The sequence below is a fragment of the Branchiostoma floridae genome, chromosome 18 (assembly GCF_000003815.2).
Source record: "Branchiostoma floridae strain S238N-H82 chromosome 18, Bfl_VNyyK, whole genome shotgun sequence".
Lineage (NCBI taxonomy): Eukaryota > Metazoa > Chordata > Leptocardii > Amphioxiformes > Branchiostomatidae > Branchiostoma > Branchiostoma floridae.
The window spans coordinates 18,409,163-18,432,495 of NC_049996.1; the positions used below are offsets into that span (position 1 = coordinate 18,409,163).

General features: G+C 40.7%; 1 protein-coding gene across 3 annotated transcripts in view; it reads left to right on the forward strand.

The window, feature by feature from the left end:
- LOC118405678 (shootin-1-like) overlaps positions 1–22,987 on the forward strand; it is a 44,366-nt gene extending 21,379 nt beyond the window's left edge. Inside the window, exons 3-12 of one of the 3 annotated variants that reach the window (XM_035805283.1) lie at positions 5,363–5,543; positions 10,705–10,845; positions 11,897–12,083; positions 12,544–12,632; positions 13,052–13,203; positions 14,554–14,742; positions 16,865–17,001; positions 17,513–17,619; positions 19,076–19,281; positions 19,712–22,987. In XM_035805283.1, coding sequence (XP_035661176.1) covers positions 5,363–5,543; positions 10,705–10,845; positions 11,897–12,083; positions 12,544–12,632; positions 13,052–13,203; positions 14,554–14,742; positions 16,865–17,001; positions 17,513–17,619; positions 19,076–19,281; positions 19,712–19,748 — 1,426 coding nt within the window. In that variant the 3' untranslated portion in view covers positions 19,749–22,987. The remainder of the gene's footprint in view (positions 1–5,362; positions 5,544–10,704; positions 10,846–11,896; positions 12,084–12,543; positions 12,633–13,051; positions 13,204–14,553; positions 14,743–16,864; positions 17,002–17,512; positions 17,620–19,075; positions 19,282–19,711) is intronic. The other 2 variants (XM_035805284.1, XM_035805285.1) reach the window with 2 other exon arrangements.
- Positions 22,988–23,333: the final 346 nt, after the last annotated feature.

Genomic DNA, 23,333 nt, shown 5'->3' on the forward strand with positions numbered 1-23,333 from the left:
CTCAAAATTTTTCTGGCCCTTTGGTTTTCAGCTTGTCAGGTTCACTGCATATGAAATGTGTACAGCATACTTTTATTGTATCCAAAGTCTGACGATATTGCCACTCTGTCCGAGTGATTGTAACGTTGGTTTGTTTACATTCAGCGGACTGCCTGGCAACTTATAGGTTTTAGAAAGTGCTTTGTACATGTGATAACATTGATTATTGTAGAGGTTCAAACAGAGGTGGGTTAGATTACAGCCGAGAAGTTATTGCTCCTTAAATTGTTGCTCTTACTATTTGTCATGGGCTTAAAGTGTCAAACCAGAATAAATTATAGAGGGCTATTGTGTTCTTGTTCTAATTGTAGGTAAACCTCCTCCCTAATTGTAGCATTTAGTTCTACCCCTTACTACAACTACAGAGCTTGAAATACTGGGTGCAATGCACTTTTGTGTATCGAAATTAAACTGGGAGATGTGCCCTTGATTTTTACTGAGGGTGCATTGGTATAACTAGAGATTTGTGAAGGGCAACATTACTTAAGTTAAATGTACTATTATTGTATTTATAAGTTTGCAGCATATTCTATCGTGACATTTAAAATTTTGAAATTAGCTATAGAATTTCATATTCAAAATCTTAAAAGCATGGTGAGGTACATTAATTATTTTTGCTGACATTCTACTTTATTCTGTGTTGTATAAAATCTGGTCATAAATTGCGTAGGTGGGTATTTATGCATGGGATCTGAGGGCCACCAAAAGTTGGTCACAATGCTCCACAATGGTCAGGTGGCCGGGTACATTGCAGAAGTTTGACTTACGGACACTTTAACTAGAGACTCTGGTATTGATTTTGAGAATTTAGAGCAAGCTATGTCAGATAGGGCCCTATGGAGTGAAATATGTACTTGTCTTGTCCCGATCTCTGGTCGATGATGTATGTAATACTATGTATGTTATGTAGAGGTGTTAACTTGCGCTTTATGTCTTGTCACATCTACGGGGTTTTCCTTTCTAAATTTCGCTGCATGCTTTTGGCCATTTAGTCCACTTCACCCAGATTGTAGGACCTGGATGTTTAATGACTTCTGAGGCCTTCACATTTAAGCTAACTGCGTGACATCATCTTTGAAGGAGTAACATGATACCCTTTATCTTTTGTTGTCGATAAGGGATGGAATGATGACGTCCGAGACTGTTTGACTTTATTCGTCTTTCTCACGAGAATGACAGGGATTTGACTCCTCCTTATATAGTTTATACTTTTCTGTGGCTCCCTAGTGCAGGTCGCGCTGACTTAAATTTGAGATATTGACCAATCAACGTTATCTTTCGTTACTTAGATATTTTGATTTGTTGTTTTTACCGTAGTACAGGTTACAAAGTCTGCAAGAGTAACTTGCAAGAATTCATAGACACACTTGGGTAATTCTAGTCGTACTTTTAGAGTCAAATCTCTTCTCAAGAAGCGAAAATGTACGTAGAAGTTCCTCCCTTTTAACCATGGTACTAATATGTGTCAACAGACGGCAACATTTACCGAACTCGCAATGCCTTGGGGGGGCGACAATCAAAGAAGAATTTATTTCCGCCATGCAAACAAGTACAGCACACCCCTTATCAGTTATAGCTCCCCACCTTGCCACTTTCTACAGTGGCAAACTCCTCGGTTGCTACCCACTCTGCGCCTCCACTGATACTTTCTTCCTCCAGCAACAAAAGCCGGCCGCTCTTGACTTTGTAACCGGCCTTCCTGGCGTAAAAGTACCCCCAGTGTCGCTTGCGACAATTGGCTCTTTGAAGTCCCAGCGAGGACGCATTTACGACGGTAATTAATATGTTTTGGAGCCTGGTAAGCACACAGGTGACATTCCACTAATGTCTTCCTCCAGGCTAATTGTGTGTAAATTGTTGTATTACCGAGGTATTAGGCCACACCAATTTAATTTCTTGGTTCACGGATTCGCTCGCTCCAATTTTTTTGGGAAAAAAATAAAAATGAAAATTACCACTCAGCAAATTTTCACCATTAATGAAACCGTTCACCTTTCTGGTGTAGCAAATTGGTCTTTATATTATAAGCTCCTTAAAGTATGGGTACAGGTGCTGTTACTGTACAGTAATAGTGTTTTTGTACTTTTTTCAAGCTGAAAACTTTTTTTCTTTATGTTTTGGATTAGCCGTTACCTTTACCCCAACCATTTTACAATTTTTATTTTTATCTTTATTTCGCCCTCTCGCTCCATATTTTTCATGAAAAAATCCATGAACCAAGAAATTAAATTGGTGTGGCCTTACCGAGGTATTAATGCCGGGGATGCAGTGGGTGTGCTGACTGCACTTTGTCCCCTATCCTTGTCCAACCGGTGTTAATCACTGCACATAGTCCAGGTGCTAGGAGATAATTACACAGACGGTTGCCAGGTAAAAGTTACTAAAACAGAGCCCTCTCCGGAACAAAAGCTACCTGGATATTGTTTTCAGGAGTTTGCAAACACAGGAGTGGATAAGCATTTGTTAGTGGGATCAACACGAAGATGGTTGCTACAGAAATGATCAGAGAAAAGGAAGTTGTCACAAGATTGCCCCTTTCATTTTCTTTTCTTTCTTTTATTTTTTTGGACAAAAAGTATTTGTTTTTTGAAGGATTTTGATAACTCCGCACTCTTGTCATTACAATCCTTATCAGCAAGGCTTTTCTAAATAGCAATTACTAATGTTCTTTGAAGTATACAGGACATTAGGATTGCAACTACCCTGTCAAAATTGTAACTGTATATGTTTACCTGACAGATTGTAGCAAAAACTTGCTGACCCTACTTTTTTTTTGATTTGACATAAAAGTGCTGAGAACATTCTCTAACATATTCAAATTAATCTCTACAACTGGATAACAATGCTGAAGAAGAGTGATGGAGAAAATTTGAATTTCACATTAAATTCCTTTGGTGGGTATCTAAAAAAAATAAATAAACTCCTCATGTATCAACCCCTAATTTTTTCAGGACTGATATCAAGAACACAGTGTTAATTTTTGTAGGCCTATGTTTGAGCAGCATTATCATACTCATAGTCATGTATAGGCTTATGTAGATATCCTTAAACACAATGAACTTCTTACAATTCGTTATAGATGCATGCATGTACCAACAGCCAGAAGAAAGAGGGTTTTGCTTTGTTCTATAGTCAGGTGGTTAAGATAACAATTGGCCTCCACAGGTGTCACATCAGGAGTCAAAGATGACAGAGTAAAAACACCTGCCACCAAATTCTGCTTAAAACTGGCAAGTTAACTCTAGACTCATAGTAGTGTTACTGCAATCCCTACATAAAGCCTTGAGCAAAGCCTTCTCGCAAGTGACCTTGATCTTGCAAAAGCTTACGACAGATACAAACATTTATAGGGAATGCATTGTTTGGGATGATCAGGGTTAAATATGCTTTACTAGATTGTAACATTTAACAGACAAACAACAAAATTGATGTCTACGAAAAAGTACTGTAAATCCTTAATTTCTGGATTGAACTTTTGAGGTGGTTTTATTTTCATAGTCTTTGCGGTGCGAATTCAGGACATCGCAAATTTCTTCTTCCAAAATACTTCAATAGAAACCTTTCTCCTTACTTCAAAAATTAACCACAGTGAAAATAAACTTCTTGCAAATTTACAGAAGCATGGAGGTGTTACAAAAGGTGGAGGTACAAAAGTTTCCACATACATTTAACAGGTTCTTTGAACGTTCCTATTGATTGGCTGCCATCCCCGTCCAATGGTAGGTTAGGAAACGTGTCCACGGAAAGAATTTGTCGATAAGTAATACATGTATTACCAGGCTCAGCTTCCTGACATTGTATAATGGCCGTATAATGTCTTGACTATAGCTTGCCTGGAAGAATGTCTGACAGTTATGAATGTTGTTGTTCGATGTGCATTCAAACAGTTATGGTATCCCAAAAATCAGAGGACTGAGTCTCCAAGGGAAAATGGCAATTAGCCAAGGGTCAACCAATGAACGTTTTTTAAGAACAAGGATATATATATAGAAATTAGTTTTATTGCACAACAATTGTACAGGGTACAAAGTATGGCATCTACATAACTACAGTTCTATAACTTAACGCTTATCTAACTAATACAGAAGTTGTAGTATGGGATGAATTTCTTACAGTTATTGGAGGCTTTTACAATCATTGGAGGAACTTCTAATGTCTAAACCTTCTTTGATATATTTTCCTATATCTGCCATGCAGGGATTGTCACATGTCATGATGTATTTGAATTTACACTTCAGGTCCATCGAGATAAATCCTTGTGTATAAGATGACAGCCTTGTGTACAGAGAATTTCGTATATCAGAATATTTGGGACATACAACCATAAAGTGATATTCGTCAGACTCTTCAGTTAGCTCTGGATATGTCAGGTTAGGATGTGCAAGGAGCTACTTGTATCCTAATTATTCAATGATTGGTTGAGAAGTAAATTCTATAGAATACCTTAGGCTTACTTTTGATTGAACTATGTCACAGTGATCGTATGGTAAATTTGGTGGTCCCATAGCCTTTTTGAGGCTGTATGAACAATGGGTTGTTATCCACAAGTACCGTGTCAAGTGAGCGGTATTGGAAGGTGGAGCCCATCCCTCTCCTTCCACTGCCTTTACCTCCCCAACCGATGTCAGGTACCCATTTTTACCTGGGTGGAGTGAAGAAAGTTAATATGTCAAGTCAACTTAAGTGCCTTTCCCAAACTCCAGCGGCATGTCAGTGGATTCAAACCAAAGACCTCTATGTTCTGGACCAAACACCCCAACAGATGCCACTAATAATATATCACCACACAAAATGGGTGATGTGTAAGACCTAGGGGATTCAAACCCTGAACTTCTGGGTTTTGGACCAAAGTCGTCAACACAACTTTAAGGCCACTTACACCAACATAGCGACACTGTATATATGTAACAACCTAGGATTGATGTGTTAAGAAAGTCGTATTTTCCCAGAACTACGGTAGAGCGGAATTCACCCGGACGGGTGTGTCACCCCGTAAGGGGCGGTATAACCCGTCGTGTGCGAACATGTGCGAACATGTACAGGGTTAGCCCTTGACAATAGCCTATGGCTAGTTGGGCAGCCCTGGCTGTTTGTAAGCAAATAAAAAAATAAATAGAGCGGAATTTGTTATCACCAAGCACAGTAGGGGCATCTTCGTTGGATAGTTTTAAAGAACGCTTGCAGATCTGTGAAAAAAGTTAGGTGTGATGAGTCGTTCAGTGTAATAGAACCAGCTGTTGCCACTCCGCGTGCAGTTATACCGCCTATATAGATACAGATAGAGATACACAAGTGTAATAAGATATTCTTCCGTTGGTCACAGCTTGGAGAACATGGTAGCCATCCAGCGGCAGGAACTGAACAGACTTCGGCACGTGCCTCCGCCAAACTCCGTCAACAGCAGTCCGCAAACGAGCCGGTCCGTCAGCCCGCTGCAAACTCGCGTCACGTCTTGCCGAACAACCTCCCCGACCAACAGTCGCGACAGGGGCGTACAGACACAGGTAAGGCCTAGAAAAGTGTTACATATTTCCGATCACGGCCCTAAAAAAGGTTGGTAACGTAGACAAATTCCTTTTGGGGGAGGGCAGGTAGGGTGGTGTTTCCTCTCATGGCCTTAAAAAAGTTGGGGTCAGTAGTTTCTATTTCTTTCCGCTGCAACCTCACGTCACATCTTGCCGAGCAACCTCCCCGACGAACAGTCGCGACAGGGGCGTGCAGACACAGGTAAGGGACACTGACCACATTTGGACCTACCCTGGGAGCCACCCGGGATTGGGCAGCTAGGACAGTTTATTCGTGACCCAAGACAGTCAGGCCCGCGAGATACTATTAGTGCTCCGGGGAGTTTGAGCCCGAGGAGGAAAAGGGCAGGTGGACCTCCATTTTCGACCCAATTGTTGAAAATGTCCATGCAAATGTTGGCTCAGGATACAACCATAAAAGCCTGTTAGTGTTAGTCTGTCAGAAAACTTTTTGTCAGTTGGTTTTCTAGTCAGAAAACCATTTTCCACACCGAGCATCTGCTTGGACGTTCTTTCAGCCCTACAGACTTCATGACTCATCCTTTGCCCATAAAAGGAAATATACTCCAAGCCCCTGAGTTTATTGACCTCTGACTTTCATCCCACACTGGTAAACTCCTTGTAAACTCCGGCAACCAAATCCTAACCACAAACTCCCAACCATGGTCTGGAGAAGGTCAGGAAGCCCCAGTCACACATAGCCATGGCTGGCTATGTGTGACAGGGGCTTAATAACTATGTTGTTGTTGTTGTTGTTGTCCATTTTTAATCAGATGCTGGTAAACTCTAGCAACCAAATCCTAACCTCAATTCTCAAACTCAAATTACCATGGTCTGAAGAAGGTCAGGAAGCCAAGGTTGTCTATGTGTAACAGGGGCTTTAGACTACAGTTGGACATCAGATATACATGTCCAACTCCAATTTTGCCTAACAGTAACAGGCACTTATTGACATGCAAATTCAGAGGTTGTTCTGAGCCATAAGGCGCGCACTAGACACATCAAAGTTGCTTGAAACACACTTTCCTTCTCTGCTTGTTTCTGACTCACTCGTCACACACAGAATCGCCCATTCAACCGTCAGGGTTCTGTAAAACCGGACTTAACATACAATAGCAGGCAAGATTTGCTTCTTACCCTCCCTTGATGGAAAATTCCTGCCATGTAATTACCGTCTATACCGTCCTTTCTTCCTGTATCTTACTCATGGCATGTGTGAATGAGGGCCTGTTTATGTCGTCTTTGATGACGGGTATACGGTAATCCTGTGTATTGTTGGCCCAAAGCTGGTGCATCCATGATGAGGTCATGGTTCATACTCATAGCAAGCATGGCAATCTCCAGCTTTGAATTTTTTTTTCCGTTCCACTCATTGCTTGGGAGACCATCTTATTAATTTGTTTAGTCTTATTGATATGTTAAGTCTGTAATGTTATGCCTAGGAAGATACAGTGTCATCAATTTCGTGTCATTAACTTCAGATTTTGGGACAGACTGAGTGAAAAATTTTTCTGCCCCAAAAAGCGGGTCCTGGTGGCAGCCCTGGTAGCAAACCCTATTCAACTGGAGGAAAACTACTGTAAATTGTTTAACTTTTCGCAGCATTGTAGGGCAAAGAAGGTTTTCACAGTGCTGTAGATGCAGAGTTCAGACAGATCTGTAGTGCAGTAGCCACACAACATACATATATTTGCCATATTATTAATTCGCATTGGAAAAACTATGAAAGTCAAACTGTAGCAAGAGTTTCAAGTGTTGTACCAGTATCATCCTACCATGCAATAAGTGTAAGAAAGTAGTAGAAACAGCAGTCTCCTGGCTCTCCGGATTTGAACCCTTGTTGCCAGACCACAAACCCATCCCCACAAACCACTACGCCAAAAGCTCAGAGCCCTTGGCATGGTCAGTTTGGTGGCACTGGAACCCCACTGTTACATAAGACTCTCTGGTATTTTTTTTTTCGACTGTCTTGTCATCTTCTCTCTTAAACACTGCACACGTCCATTACAATTTGTTAAGAGAGTATCACTATCAGCCCCTATGATGGGTTTGCCTCAAGAATCTTCTTCTTAAGAGGTTTGTCACCTTAAGAAAAACCCAAGTCAAGCAGTTAAGCTTCTTGAACGAGTTTTCAAATGAGAAAGTAATCCCTGTTCAATACCACAACTTTCTGACTCCTAAAATAAATGCAGAGTACAAAGCTTTACAGTCTGGTTGGGCTAAACATATCTTTAAAGGAAACAAAGGTAAGGGCCAAACCTGTGCAAGTGACCACCTCTTGGTAAGGACATCCTCCTACGCAGGTACATCCAACAGCCAAACCACCTGTCTGAATGTACCCTGCTTTCTCAATCGTCACCCTTAGTTCCTGACCGCCCTGCTTATAGATATTAATGAGCTGACCCTTATATCTGCGAGACCCCTTTTGAAAACTGAAAGGCCTATTCTCTGATTTGCTGACAGCTGGTTTGGGGTAGCCTGAGTACTTTCGCTTGCTAACCACGGTGGTTAGCAAGCAAAAGTCGTGAGCCAGCGGTTACTACGGAGGATGATACTCAGGCTAGGTTTGGGGGGGACGTCCACAGGAACTAAGGGTGATAGTTTTAAGAGCAGGGTACATCCAGACAGGCAGTTTGGCTGTTGGATGTCCCTGCGTAGGAGGATGGGTAAGGACTACCTAGCCAGTGTAGTGTGACCACATATTTGGGAGTCCCTTAGAATTTAGATGATTTTCATTAATGACACAAGCATCAAGAATCCTGTATGTAGCAGGGCTCAAAATACCACCTGCATATGCAGGTTAGTGCAGGTAAAATTGGAGCTGTGCAGGTACTTCTGGTGTCTACCTGCACCTAACCTGCACTGGTCCCTGTACTGGGTTTTATACATACGATGTATGTGTATATGGATTGTTATTAGCTGCATTGAATGTTACCACCTATAAAGTATAAAAGAAAATAATAGCAATGGTTCCTGAACAATTTTAGTATGATCTATACTTCCTAAATTCAGAGTGGTGCAGGTAAAATTTGTCTGGTGCAGGTAATTTTCAATGTTACCTGCACGAGTGCAGGTATGCAGAAAAAGGTATTTCGAGCCCTAATAAAGTGACCACCTGTCCACATGGACCAGGTGTGCTCGACCCCCAGAGTGGGCTACTTAGGCAGTTTCAGGTCAGATTGTAGCCAGTGTAGAATCCAAGTTCAATAAAAATGAACTGGCAAACAATTACTTGACATTGTGTATTAGAAGATAGCACACAATAAGCCCACAAAAAAAGCCCCCAAAAAAACTTTTAAAAACTTTTTAACAAAACTTTTTTACTTTTTGAAAAAGTGCCTTGAAGAATAATGATTCTGATAGTTTTCTATCGAAGCTAATTTTATTCCTGCCCTACATGTTGTGTCTTGTTTCCATAGTTACCTGATTAGAAGTCATTAGAAGCCAATCTTCATATATTTGGGCGCCCGTGCCCCGATAACTAAAGGCAATAAAGATTAAAGACGTTCATGCAATTTGATAAGACTGTTACTGTTAGGGTATGCCTTTATTGTTTCTTTCTTTCTTTGTGTTAGAACTTTTAAAAAAGCCTCAAAATGAAATATTTCAAATCAGATGTTCTTCAACTTTTGTTTTGGTTCACCAAATGTTGTAATCAGTAGACTGTAGAGTAAATGAGAGCAGACAACCGTACAGATTAATGGTACACACTTGCGCCACATATTTAGGAAATACGCTGGAGCTGCTTCTTCCCTTTATAGGAACTTAATTTGAACCTACACAGCAAATGTGTGGATTTTATGGTACAGGTTAACAGTGTCATAACAGTGTAATGCAGCTGTATCTGTATCTATATAGCCGGTATAACCGCCGTTCAGCGTAACACACCAGCTTCGCAGGCACGCGGCGCAGCAGCAGCTGGTTATATTACACCAAACGACTCGTTACACCTAACTTTTGCACATCTATCTGCAAGCGGTCTTTAAAACTATAGTAACTCAATGGAAGACAGAGCACATAGGGGTGGATACACTGGTACCATGTAGAGGCCCAATTCACAGCATAGGGGATTCCAATCACAGCGTAGGGGCCTCCTATGCTGAAAAGGCCTGGCAAGAAATCCTTGTCACTGTAAATACCTGCGTAGGTGCTCTAAATTGAAACATGTTTCCGAGCCTCAAGGATTGTTTTCGTACATTCCATACTCTATATTGTCACAACCTTGCGAAGGATTAACACATGAAGAAATGTTAGTGGGACCACCATCGTAGGACCTTGGAATCAAATTCTTTTGTCTTTGTCCTTTTGGGGAATGTCTGTTTTCCTTTACTGAAAAGCAAGCTAGATAACCCTCTCAATGCCATGCCTGACTAGAATAAGACTTTGAAAGGACAAAGTCACTTGAATGGTTGAAATATGAATTGCCCAAAAGAAGGCCAAAGGGCTACTGCAACTTGTTGCAGATTTGGGTGTGCTATAGCTGCTCCCTAGTGACTGATAAAAGAACTGCAGTTCAGCTTAACAGCATAAGAAGTAAGAGCCAAGAAGCACATAATTCCTAATCATTGACGTTACCTCCATGAAAATGGGTGTAATGTTTTTGGAGCGTCTCTTTGTTTGTCTGTTTGTTCGTCTGTGTTTCTAGATACTTTTGTCCAGCATAACTGGAAATTGTGATAATTTTTTTTGTTTTGGATCTTTATTGCTCTAATGGGTACTCACCAACGCCCAGCCTAGGATGGTGGACAGGGAGTAACGCCCCTGCCCTTGAGGAGCTGGTCTCTCTCTCTCACTCTCTCTCTCTCTCTCTCTCTCTCTACTCCAAACACAAAGAAAACAAAATCGCAGAACAATTTGCAACCACATGTCTACACTACCGGTAAGTGTACCCTTACCCCCATTCACACCTAGGGATGGGTACAAAAACGTTTTTTCTCAGTGGACTGGTTTTAAAAAACGGACCTGAAAAAATTTGGTGGACCGGATGTTGGACCTATTGAAAAATGAACAGATTATATGATCAGGCATTCACACGTTTTGGGGCTTACCGTGTCAGAGTCTTCAACCTAATGTGTCTTCAAACACGTATCCTGAAGAACACTAATGTCACTACATATATTTGTTCCTTTGTTTTCTGCAGGAGGTGTCGAGTGTATGCACTCAATGTACCACAGCAAGCAGTAGAAGTAGTAGCGAGGGGCTGCAGAGAACCACCATAAGGGAGGGGGAGGAGGTGACCAACGATTGCAATGTATCAACGCGCGAATACTCTTCAAAATCGGTGAGTTGATCATTACTGACAATGACAATGACAATGATCTTTATTGCATATTCCTGCCCAACATGGGCTAAATGCATTGGGTTGTATAACTTAAGTATACGTGAAACAGGTTACATCTTACATCATCTAAAATCAACATAGTCTCTTCTCTCTTTTTGAAACTTGTGTGAACAGACTAATTACTTTGAACTTCTTGTCTTTTATTCAATTCCCCATTGCATTATATAATTTGCAGTATATGCAGAATCCTATATAAAGGTTGTAATGCATTAAAAGTTTGTCTGGTCTTGCTCTTGTTTCCTATTGAACTACTAAAAAATTGTCTTCAACTCTTTTGCATATCAATTCATATTTAGGATTTAAAAAATCTGCTCTTCAACAAGATCTCTTCAGTGTCGCTGACGAAATATAACGAAATATAAAGTCTGACCATTTCCAACATCATATCCATTTGCTTGATTAATTTGCTATTTGGCATGTTTGTTTGTTTGTTTCTTTATTCTTTATTTAACCAGGGTGGGAGCATATCTTTTTTCAAAGCCCCCTGGGGGAAAACCCCAAACATAAGTCATGCATAAAGTTCAATAAAACCAAGTCAACTTCAATAGCATGATTCTACATTAAGTTCTCTGAAACCAAATTAACTTAAGTAACACAAACATAAAGATTGTACAAAACCAGGTTAACTTATCGAACAGTAAATCATACTGACAAACGAGTGAACCAAAAGTTTCAAGACATTGTTTTCTTTCCTACCCAGCACCGAACTTGAAGAAAGCTGCCGTGTCAGTACTCCCTCCCAGAAACAACAATTATTATCCTAACGACAAGACCACCTTGCCTCTTGATACTGTGTTTTAAGAGTCAAAGTCAAAGTTTTTTGCAACAATTGTAACGGGTACAGTGTAAGACAAAGTGGAGACTCGATCAGTTTGTTGTATGATACCTACCTACCTACCTAGTCTCTTGACCTCCAGGTCGTTGGGGGGGCAAGGTACACATGAAGATACAACTAGCTATATAGTAAGGTTAATTCGTTGTTTTCTCCTAGCACCGAACGAGAAGAAAACTGCCTCGTCAGTACTCCCTCCCTGACATGGGGGACAGTCAGGAGAAGCGCCCTCCCACCACCAAGTCTCGCAGTCTGGATGACCAGCTGTCTGTGTCGTCCACTGAGGTGCAGTGTGACATCCCCAACAGCTGTGAGAATGAGAAACTACTCAAGCAGTACAGGGAAAGTAAGCGGAAGACTTTCTTCTGTTTTCTTAAGGGTTTCATAGATGTGGAAATTGTACATTAATTGTACTATAACATATAGTAAAAGACTCTCCTCTGTTTTCTTAAGGCTTTCTTACTGTAGATATTGTAAAAAAAGTAAAGGTTGTCCCTTGGCCTTTCTTGAGGCAGTGAGTTGCTATCCAATTTGTCTAGGGGCAGGGGCTCTGCCTTGTCTCAAGGGAAGGCAGAGCCCATCCCTCTCCTCCCACCACTGTTTACCTCCCCAAGCAAAATTGGGATCCATTCTTATGCTTGAATGGATTGACAATCATAAATGAACTTTAAACAAAGCTGTGTACTAGCGGTGGGTATCAGTACAGAAAAGTCAGGTATAGGTACGGTTTAGGTCCAGAGGATCAGGTCATGGCATTGCTTAGTTTACAATTGTCATAATTGGGATGATTTCTTTTCTCCCTCCAGCCTTGAGATTGAACTCCAAACTTGTGGAAGACCTCACATCAGCTAGGAAAGAAATCGAGAGCCTGAAGAGACAACTCGCTCAACAAGAGGTTCGTTTCTCTTTTTGCTAGCGTTATTTGCTCCCCTTAAACTTTGACTTGGTTCTAAGCTCTGTTTCTTTTGCACAACTGTCAAACTGCCTTTTATGCCCAAGACACCAGTTTTGTACAGTCATGTAAGACGAGATTGTAAGTTTGTTAGAGCAAAGAAGTAGGTCTTAAGTGCCTTTCCTAAGGACACAACATTGTGGCCTTGTAAGGGATTCAAACCCAGAACCTCTAGATTCTAATTCAACAGTCCGAACCACCTTGCCACCTTTGCCAGTCTCAGAATAAAGATTACAAAACTTTGATACAGTGCAGAATTGATGTTTCTGTTAAACCTCTGCTTTAAACCAAGGAGTTAGGTTGAAATAATATGACTTCAACCTCCTTCCTCGGTTAAACAAAATGTTGTTACCTATTTGTAGAAATTAGCCCTATACGAGGACACCTACCGGATAGAGCACGAACTGCAGCAGCTGCAGCAGGGTTGTGACCCCATCGACATGGTCCAACCCGACGAGTACATCACCCTTCCCACAATGCCTGCTGCTGACCACCTACCCAAAGGCATTAATGGGTAAGTCATCATAACATTGTACATCTAGAGGACGCTCTTGAAAATGTGCACATGTAGGGTGCTACTTTGTTAATAATTTTTACAAGACTACTCTCCAAGCAGAGGTTTGGCTAAGGTTGTTTTTTGCCATGTTTGAAGGTGTTTTTATCGCTTTCTATTTTGTACCGTTTTGTTTTATGTCTCGCTATGAAAATTGAAAGCGAGATAAAAAGTCTGAAAACAGCCAGAGCCGAACCTCTGCTTGGAGAGTATATAGAGCTCCCAAAGTTGATGCATGCAGTTGTCATTTTTTGCAGCAACATGGTACACAAATTTTTAGAAATTAGACGTGTGCAATCAGCCGTTCAAAGCTACGCTCTCTGTCATCGCCCAATTTGTCAAAAGTTGGTTGTGTGACTCTAGCTTAAGTGCAGGGTTCAGGCCTAAGTGCAAGCTAATGTTCAAATAAAAAGTAATTCACACTTAGCTTTCCAACAGTGTTTAACTTGTCTTCTTTTCCCTTGCTCTCCTTCTTCCACAAACTGTGTCTCCCCCTTCCAGCAGTCCATCCTCTCGTGTCCACAGCGCGAGGCCAACCCCCCCACCCTTCTCCCCTCCCCCAGACTTCCGGCCTCTCCTGGGCTGCAAGTCCCTATACCCCTAGTAAACATAAGTTTTTTTGTTTCTTCCTCATGATCGAACCTAAGCAATATTCACGATGTATCATACTTTTTTTGCAGCAACGTGGTGCACAATTTTTGCCATGCAAAGTATTATGGTTGAGTTTCAAGGGAAAGCTACACTCTCAGGGATCGCCAAATTTGTCAAAAGTTTGTTGGTTGTGTGACGCTAACTTAAGTGCAGGGAAGTGTTTGTTTATCTTCAAATTAAAAGTAATTCACCTTTTCCAACAGTGTTTAACTTGTATCTTTTCCCCTGCTCTCGTGTCTCCCCCCTTTCAGCAGTCCAGCCTCCCGTGTCCACAGTGCGAGGCCGCCCCCCACCCTTCTCCCCTCCCCCAGACTTCCGGCCTCTCCTGGTTTTGCTTGTCCCTATACCCCCCGGAAAAATAAAATGTCTGTTTCTTCTTAATGATCACACAGTTGTAGATCCTAAGCAATATTCACCATGTATCATACTTTTTTTGCAGCAACATGGTGCACAATTTTTGCCATGCAAAGTATTATGGTTGAGTTTCAAGGGAAAGCTACGCTGTCAGAGATTGCCAAATTTGTCAAAAGTTTGTTGGTTGTGTGACGCTAACTTAAGGAACTGTTCATGTTCAAATCAAAAGTAATTCACCTTTTCTAACAGTGTCTAACTTGTATCTTTTCCCTCACTTTCCTTCTCCCCCCCCCCCCCCCCTTCCAGCAGTCCAGCCTCTCGTGTCCACAGTGCGAGGCCAACCCCCCCACCCTTCTCCCCTCCCCCAGACTTCAGGCCGCTCCTGGGCTGCAAGTGCACCATCTGTTACGCTCTCCAGACCTACGGACAGTCCGCGCCACAGCCGACCGACGGCAAAAACGGCTGCAGCACCAATAGCAGAAAAGTTCTGCACAGGTATTGTCCGGTTCCCCCAACAGCACATCCTGGTTTTGCTTGTCCCAATACTTCCAGTGAAGATTTTTTAAATTTTTTTTATTTTTTGTTCTTTAGTCAGGGTAGCTCAACTCAGTGTAACCACACTGCTTTACAGTGGGGCCCTGGATAACACTACATAACATACAAAATACCTTTTTCCACTGTGATGGAAATAGTCCCTGTGTTAGGGAACAGTTTATTATATGGCAAAGGGGACTGGCTATGTGGTCCGCACAGAGTTTGAGTAGTGTGTTGTCTATGTTGTCATAACCTGTGGTTTTGGTTTGTGGATACTATATTTATTATCACTAATGGAGATCCAAATAAAACAGACAAACAAACAAACAAACCAATATATACAAAAAGATAGTTAAGTTTTTTGTTCCCTCTTCATGATCACACGGTTGTAGAACCTAAGCAAGCAATCTGTACAACGTATTGTACTTAAGTGTAACAAAGAAATGAACATATTCTTTTGAGAAGCAACCATTGTAATCTTTTTAAAGTGCACACGATTGCAAGGTTTCATCATCTTTGCTTCTCAAAAGAAATTGCTTTTTTGCAAGTCGCGATGCCAGGTTCCGAACCGACCAAAATCATGTTTTCTTTGACATAATGAGTGGAAATTAAGTTGATTACCTGTGGCAATAGAAATCAAGAACAGGAAGTATGATTTGTAAGATTCAATGTACAAAACATCATATATTTCGTGCAAACGTCTATATTTTTTATTGATGAGTATTGCTATGATTGAATCTAATTAGGTAATGTTGACTTTTTGTGACATGATCACTTTGAATTGATGTAAAATACTTTGCACTGATATGCAGCTGATGCATGATGATAGGAGACAATTGCAAGATAGACAGCCCTCGTAACCCCTGCTTCGCCTACTGGGTCAGTTAGTCCTCACTCCCAAGCAATTGGGCTGGTCTCAATCATGATGTTTCTGGCCTAGGGCGAAGAGATGCTGTTACAGTTACAATCGTGTAACCCGTAACCTTGAGTGGCCTTCAGGCCTTGTTACGTGGTGACCATTAAGTAAAAAAAAAAAAAAAAAACTTAACCAACCAGGTGTTCTTACTAGATAGGATTTTTGTATTCCTCCCAGGAGTTGAGTTTCTTTTTCTGTCAGCCCTTTTAGATATATAGTGGGACAAGCGATCAGCTGTTGCTGTTTGAGAAACTGGCCAATTTCTGATACACACACGACACTTGCATGAACTCTATGAAGCTTATTACTCAGGGTTGAACAAGTTCTCTAAAATCCACTTGTCCTATCGGGCAAGCACATAAAAAATGTACTTGCCCGAACCAATTTTTCACTTGCCCAAAATTCAAATGTCACTGTCACTGTTACTAGTATATGCATTTTCACTTCCAGCAATGGAATTCTCTGTAGACAATTGCTTGATGTCATGACTGTAAAAAGTAACAAGTATATCAAAATTGCACTAAAATCAATGGAAAAATCTTACTTGCCCGATCGGACAAGTGGGGTAGGACATGCACTTGCCCGAACAGCACTTTCACTTGCCCTGGACAATAGGGCTAGTGGACTTGTTTATCCCTGTTACTACCAATTTCATTTTTAATGGTTCTCAGGTTATTGCAATGTTGCATGCGCATGTGGACTGCATTTACTAAGCGTAACATAAATTACAAATACACATAAACCTGTGCATGTGCATGGAAAGGTTGTCACTGTTGGCAGTCTTATTTCTTGGACTTTAGGAAAGATTATCTAAGGGCGCAGTCACATAGGTCGTGCGATCGTTGTATGATTTTGATGCCATAGGATTTTCAAGTCATCTGTGACAGAACCGACCACTGACATGAATCCAAAACAGCATTTTGTGTACCAAGAGAGTTGAACTTTGCAGGAGACGTACATTTTTGTCCTCCAAAATGGCCGAAGTTAGCGATCCATGATTGCACGACCTTTGTGACCACACATTAAAGGACCACCAAAAAGTGATCACATTCACATTGGCCAGGTGGTCCTTATGTAGAGGTGGTCACTTGGTGGTAGTTCTACAAGGTTGACTGCAATGATTATGTCTCCGGTTCGAATTCTAACAAAGTTTCTCTTGCATTTCAGACCCAAGTTCCATGTCCAGTTGAATGACCACGTGGTGTTGCGGGGAGACCGCACCGGTCTTGTCCGGTATATCGGACACCTGGACAACGTTGGAGCTCCGGCAGTCATATATGTCGGGATAGAATTAGATGCACCAAGTAAGGACTTTAATTTTGACTCGCACTTCAATGAAGGCTGTGTGTGTTACGAGTATGCAAGGTGTATCACATGTTCATTTTTTAATGAGTAATTAATAGTAGAAGTCAAAACCTTCAAATTGAGCTAAGCCCTTAATAGTAGAAGTCAAACCTTCAAATTGAGTTTAATGTAGTAGTAGTAGTATCCATTATTTGATTATACTACTGCTTTGTAGAAATGAAATGGTATTTCCTTCTTAATCAATCTATTTCATTTTATTTTTTAATGTGTGTAGTTAAGTTTATTCCTTCTTTGTTCAGTATATAAATCTGTATGTCGCTGTTTACTTTAGTCTGTGTAACGCAAACTCCGCTGTCCAGGGCTGTAACTGACCCCTCCCCGCGGAACCGGCGGATGTTGGGCGGGCTGCTATAAACGATATTTAATCAGGCTATGTTTACTTTGTTTGCCAAAAGGCATTGTCTTGCAATTAAGTTATCATCATTATGCAACACTCTGTCCCTTGTGCAGTTGGCAGACATGATGGCTATGTTAGCGGAAAGCGCTACTTCTTTTGCCATCGCAACCACGGAGTGTTTGTTCCTATCCAAGATGTCATCTGTATCATAAATAAACAGGTAGGTGCAGCCTGGTCAGAAACTTTTGGGGGGCCCAGGAAAAATTTGTAAATTTAGACCCCTAAACATGGTTTTTGGTGTATTCTGGGCAACTTTTCTTGTCAGCTTATATCTTTAAGAGTTTACATCTTGGAATTAACCTCTACCATTTTGTGAAAGAATCCATCCACAATCAGGCATGTTTTGTTTCTAGTTATAGTCCAGAAAATAGTCACAGGCACACAGAGCTAGGCCCATGCACTCAAAGGTCCAGATATTAGAACTCCGCCTCCTTGGAGGTGTGGTGGCAGTGTCTGCTGCAAGCTCAGATATCGATAATGTAAACAACAGAGAAAACCTAATACACATGTGGGACATTCGTCAAAATGACAGTTTTCAGATCCCCGAAGACCCAGTAAGCTATCAGAAAACTGCCAGGGGTTTATCAAGACAAATTGCTGGGGGATTTTGTAACAAAAGTAGGCGGCTGAAAAATGTAAAGTAGGCGGGGAAAATAGCCGGCTGCCGGCTGGATTTGACAAGGCTGCAAGTTTGTCTATTTTCCTTGCAAACCTGGGGCCTAAAAAAGGATAAAATTCAATGTAGACTGTCGGTGGACTTGCTTGTGCCAGAGGGGAGTTACTTCCACAGTAAGTCCACCCCATTTTGCCATGCCTGAGGGCTGTTGGTGCTTAGTGTTGGTGGACTAAACTGTCTATTATCCAGAGTAAGTCCTTCATGCCATTTACTGGATAAGTCCATCTTAAATCCTCTATGAGTAACTAAATTTTAGGCATTGGACTTACTATGGATGGTCAATGGTAATTCGTTCATACATGTAAGTCCAAGGTTTGAAATAAAGGCTTGTTTGTATTGAATACTTGGTAAACTGCCTTAAGCGTTGTCAGGAGTTAGAAGTATTTGAAGGAGCTGACATTGTTTGTATCAAGTTTTATCAGATGTCTGATTCACTGTGCTGACTTTCTGGAAATGTTCTGAATGTTAGGGAGTTAAACCCTTCCCGCGCCAAGGGCAGTGCCCATTTCTGGCGCATAGGGCGGTGCCCATCTCTGTTTCGTTAGCCCTGGGCCACACACAACGCAATCACTACAGCAGGCGGCTAGTCCACTGGTAGTGGTGTGCGTTCAACTTTCATACTCTTTCCCGAATGCTGAGTGCTAAGCAGAGAAAGCAGCATGTACCATTTTTATAGTCTTTGGTATGACTCGGCCGGGATCGAACTCACGACCTTCCGAATGCAAGGTGATGACTCTACCCACTAGGCCATTGCACCGGCTACTCATTTTCACCTGAGCATAGTGAGGAAAGTCGTGTAAAGTGCCTTTCCCAAGGGCACAAGATCGGTGACACACAGTCGGATTCGAACCCGCATTCTCTTGGTCACGAGGCACAAATGCCGCCGCTGCGCCACGCGACTTCATGCTGAATGTTAACTGTTGTTTATTCATTTCTACAGCAGCCACAAGCAAACCGGCGACCGCACACGGTCGACGTGAAACGAACATCTTCTGGGTCCAGCGAGATGTCGTCAGGTTCCGGCCAATCGCAGTCAAGTTCGGGAGTCGAGTCAAGTTCAAAGACTAGCTTTGAACTGCAGGAAACGAGCCCCAAGAGAAATGTCCGGACGCCAACATCGCAACTGAGGGGTAAAAACTTTCATAGGTAAGCTTCAGGTTGGAGTTTTTCCTTCACCTTAAGTTGCTTTCTGTTGATTTATTAGATATTGTTGTTTAGATGTGTTCATTACATCTAAAATTATCTTGACCTTCAGACTTGTTAATCAATAGCTACATTCTTATTTTAAGCATGCTGTTTTTATCCATTGATATCCCTTGTCTATATATAATCTATATATACAAAGAGCATCCTTGTTAGATAGCTTTAAACAACGATTACAGTTAGATGCACAAAGATTATTATTAGGTGTGACATGTTGTTCAGTGTAGTATAATCAGCTGCTGCTGCGATGCGTGCCTGTGAAGCTGGTGTGTTACGCTGAAAGGTGTTTTTTCCTACTACATAGTTACAAATACAGAACTCATCTGTAATCATTGTTTGCAGAAATTGATGCAGTATTCTCTCTCTCTTTCAGGACTAGTGAAAGCAAGATAGAAACATCTTCAGTTTGAGATGGTGCAAATGAGCTGTCATGTGTGCAGAAAAAACACTCTTCTAAGGAGGCAGAAGTGACAACAGTACTAGTGCGCGAGGGCAACATGGTCACTGGTCAAAAAGTGTCACGGATGCACCAACTACAGTCTTGTGCCTTCAAGACAAATACTACGAAGTACGGAACAATGTACATGTACCTCCTGCATGTGTGAATTGTTTATAGTTACATACTATAAGAATTCAAAGGGTTGGATGTTGTTTAAAAAAGGAACACAATTAATGAATTATGAATACCGGGTAATTGTAAGAAAAGTGGTGTCGTGCAACATGCCATATGTAGCAGGAAAGGCCTTGGTCTTGTAATGTCAGCATTATCAAGACCTTGATCTTGAGATTTTGTAAAGAAAATAAAAACTGACAGACTAAGTACTTTGTGCTGTTACAACATCTGCACTTTGTGGTCACGGTAGCAAATAAGGAAGCCCACGTACATGTGAGGTGAATATAAATAGGGGGAGATTGCTTTGGCACATGCAAATTTTCTCCTAAGAAAGACATTGTTCGCAAAGTTGAACAACTAAAATGATATAATGTGATGCTGCTTCCAAATGTCGCTGAATAGCAAACCATGGTACAGAGAAAAATTTACCAATTTTTAACAGACTTATGCATTTTTAAGTTTGCAGGGATTTAATTTCACATTAGTGGGGAAATGGAGTGCCATATACTCATAGTCACATACTGTAATGGGAAAATGTTCATGGTGGTTTAACATAAAACTACCTCAAACATTTCTACATTTTCAGTACATTCATCATTTTGTTGGTTAAGTTAATAGCCAGTAACTTGACAGTTCTAAGTAGTAGTATCCAGGATTTCCTCAGTCAACCACAACCTCTGTTGCCTGGTAACTGCATTGGTGATGCAGTTACCAGGCAACATGTGATGCCGCCACTGAGCTTTGAATAAAGTTCAGAAGCATCCTACAATAAGCTATTTCACGGTTTCAACTGGGCATGCTCAGCAAGATGCATTGTGGGCAAAATGTCAAAGTTGAAGGCCCCTGAAACAGAAACAAGTACCATATCCTCTGGTCCAGGGTAAAAGATATTGTTCACAGGAATTCTAACATTTTCCCACAGTATTCATTCTTTTTTGAGTATGAAATTTTCTGTAAAGGGAGGCCAATTTTTTTCTTGGAGGGGGAGGGGGGGGGGCAAATTTTGTTATGTGTTGTTTGTTTGAAATAAATCTGTCCAGTAAATGGCCAGACCAGAACTGCCTTTCTGAGAGTGACAAAGAAAAAAGCCACATATACAATTAAACTGTAATTATTAGCAATTGTTAAGAAGTTTTGTCCTACTCCTTAATTGAACAATTTTTAACAAGCCTAACTGTAATGATACCCCACAATGTTGCAGTATTTTTCTACTTGTTCTGCAAATAGTGCCTGTGTATATAGTATATATAGTATATATATATAAATGACGTAGTTGTTGATATGCTATTTTTTACTACGGTAACCGTTCTGTGTTGTTCTTGTCTAAGAGGGTGGTGTTGGGGTTTCACTCACCACAAAAGCACATTTTTGTGTCCTTGTCATTGTTGTGAGAAAGACTACTTTGTTTTATCATGGAAGCTCATCTGTGTTGGTAGTAATCATAGTACGATACTAAACTTTCTTCCAACATAAAGGTATACATGGAGCTAATTTTCAGTGACCACTGACGCCTTCTTCAGGATCAATACTGATGACCAATCACTGAACGTTTGACTGATCGCTGACGTCACGTATCTTGAAGATCATGTTTCAACAAGATCACATGTCTGTAACTCGGGAGTTTCCGTTCTGAAGTGATTGGTCATCAGTATTGATCCTGAAGAAGGCGACAGTGAAAATTAAGTTAAGTTTATTTTATTTTATTTTATTCACATTTATTTAAGGAGCATAGGACAAAAGCATGTCTGCTTGTGTGAGTCTTCTGCTCGGTAAACATAAAAACAACAGTCAAAGTCAACGGGAACTTATAAATACAACAAATAACAAAGATTGACATTGGATAAGCATCAACGGAAGAAAAGTAATAATTGCAAAGTTACAATAAAAACGAAAATTTGATCTGTGTATACCTTTGTGTTTGAAGAAAGTTTAGCATTGTACTATATGACTCCTTATTTTTGTGGTCGCCAACAATGTGTCTTGTAAACACTTGACAACTACTCAAACTTTTCTTAGTTGGGGTAGGACTAAAGATGTGTGTGTGTGTGGTGTGCACTGTATGTGACACTTACTTGTCCATTATTGCTTCCAATGGTGTAAAAAATGAGACCTAATTAATTACATAATTATCGTGATATCTATTTTCTTCAACCTGTTCAAGTTTTGTCTGCATAGTATTAAAGTGAAGAAATTATATTAGCAAGATTATGTCAGCAGCTATTTTTTTTTTACAATGATTTTTAAGAATTGTGTTGTCTTTCCAACTTGCTATGAGGGTATGCGCTTACAAGCACACATTTGACATACATTTGTACATAATAGATGCGTGTGTCTGTGTTTTAATTTTTGTTGGGGCATATTGCATTCTCTGTTACAAAGTGATGAAGCGTAAGGCATTAAGCTACACAAGACAAAATGTTATATTCCACAACTAGGCCATTTAATCAGTGCTTTCTGTGTAGATTTTTAGTTCATATGATTCTTGAAGACATGTTACAAGCCCGATAACCGGACATGGTTAAATATACATCTACTAACTGTCTTAACATCTTGCAGGAAATGTTTTCTACTTCAGGGTGCAAAAATAAGGCCTTTTGTACTGTTATGGTGTCGTCCCATTTACCATAGATTGCCACTGTTTTTTTTTTTAGATCTTTAAGGAGGTTGTGCCAGAACCAAGCGCCAGCAAAGATCTGAGATAGAATTATAAGAAAACAAGACACTTAACGACACTGAAATGAATGTGGGGGTTCAAAGTATTAGCTATACATGTATTTTTTCAGAAGTTTTGTTCTATTTCACATAATATTTGTGTTGATTTGTCCAGATCTGACTTACGTTTGATATGAATTTTATGTACTTATGTGCTGGACGGGTGTCAAAAGGTATTGTTCTAAACGTTATCTTAACCTCATGTTGTTGTCGTTGTGAGTGCCGGGGGTGTCAACACGACTTATGTGTTTGAAATAACATTTACCACTTGCGTTTCTCTGTCGGGAAAGAAATGCAGACAGACGAATAAACATATAACAAAAAATTCCTTTTAGTTTTCCTTGTTTTCAATGTTTTTGTAGTTTTATTCTATGTTAGCACCTCACAATAAAATACTGTAAATGCATTTAAGTTCGCGGGGATTTAATTTCGCGGTAGCGGGTAAAAGGACTTTTCGCGGTGGATTTAAGTTCGCGGTAACACCGTAGACTGCAGTCTAATACCATGGTAGAAAAATGTTAGCGGTGGATTTAAGTTCGCGGTGAAGTGGTCGCCACGAAAACCGCGAACATTAATCCACCGAGAACATTTCTGCATTTACAGTAATATTGATTTACATGCAAGTAAGTAGGGAAGGGGTCCTTCCCGGTGTGAGTGGATCAAATAAATC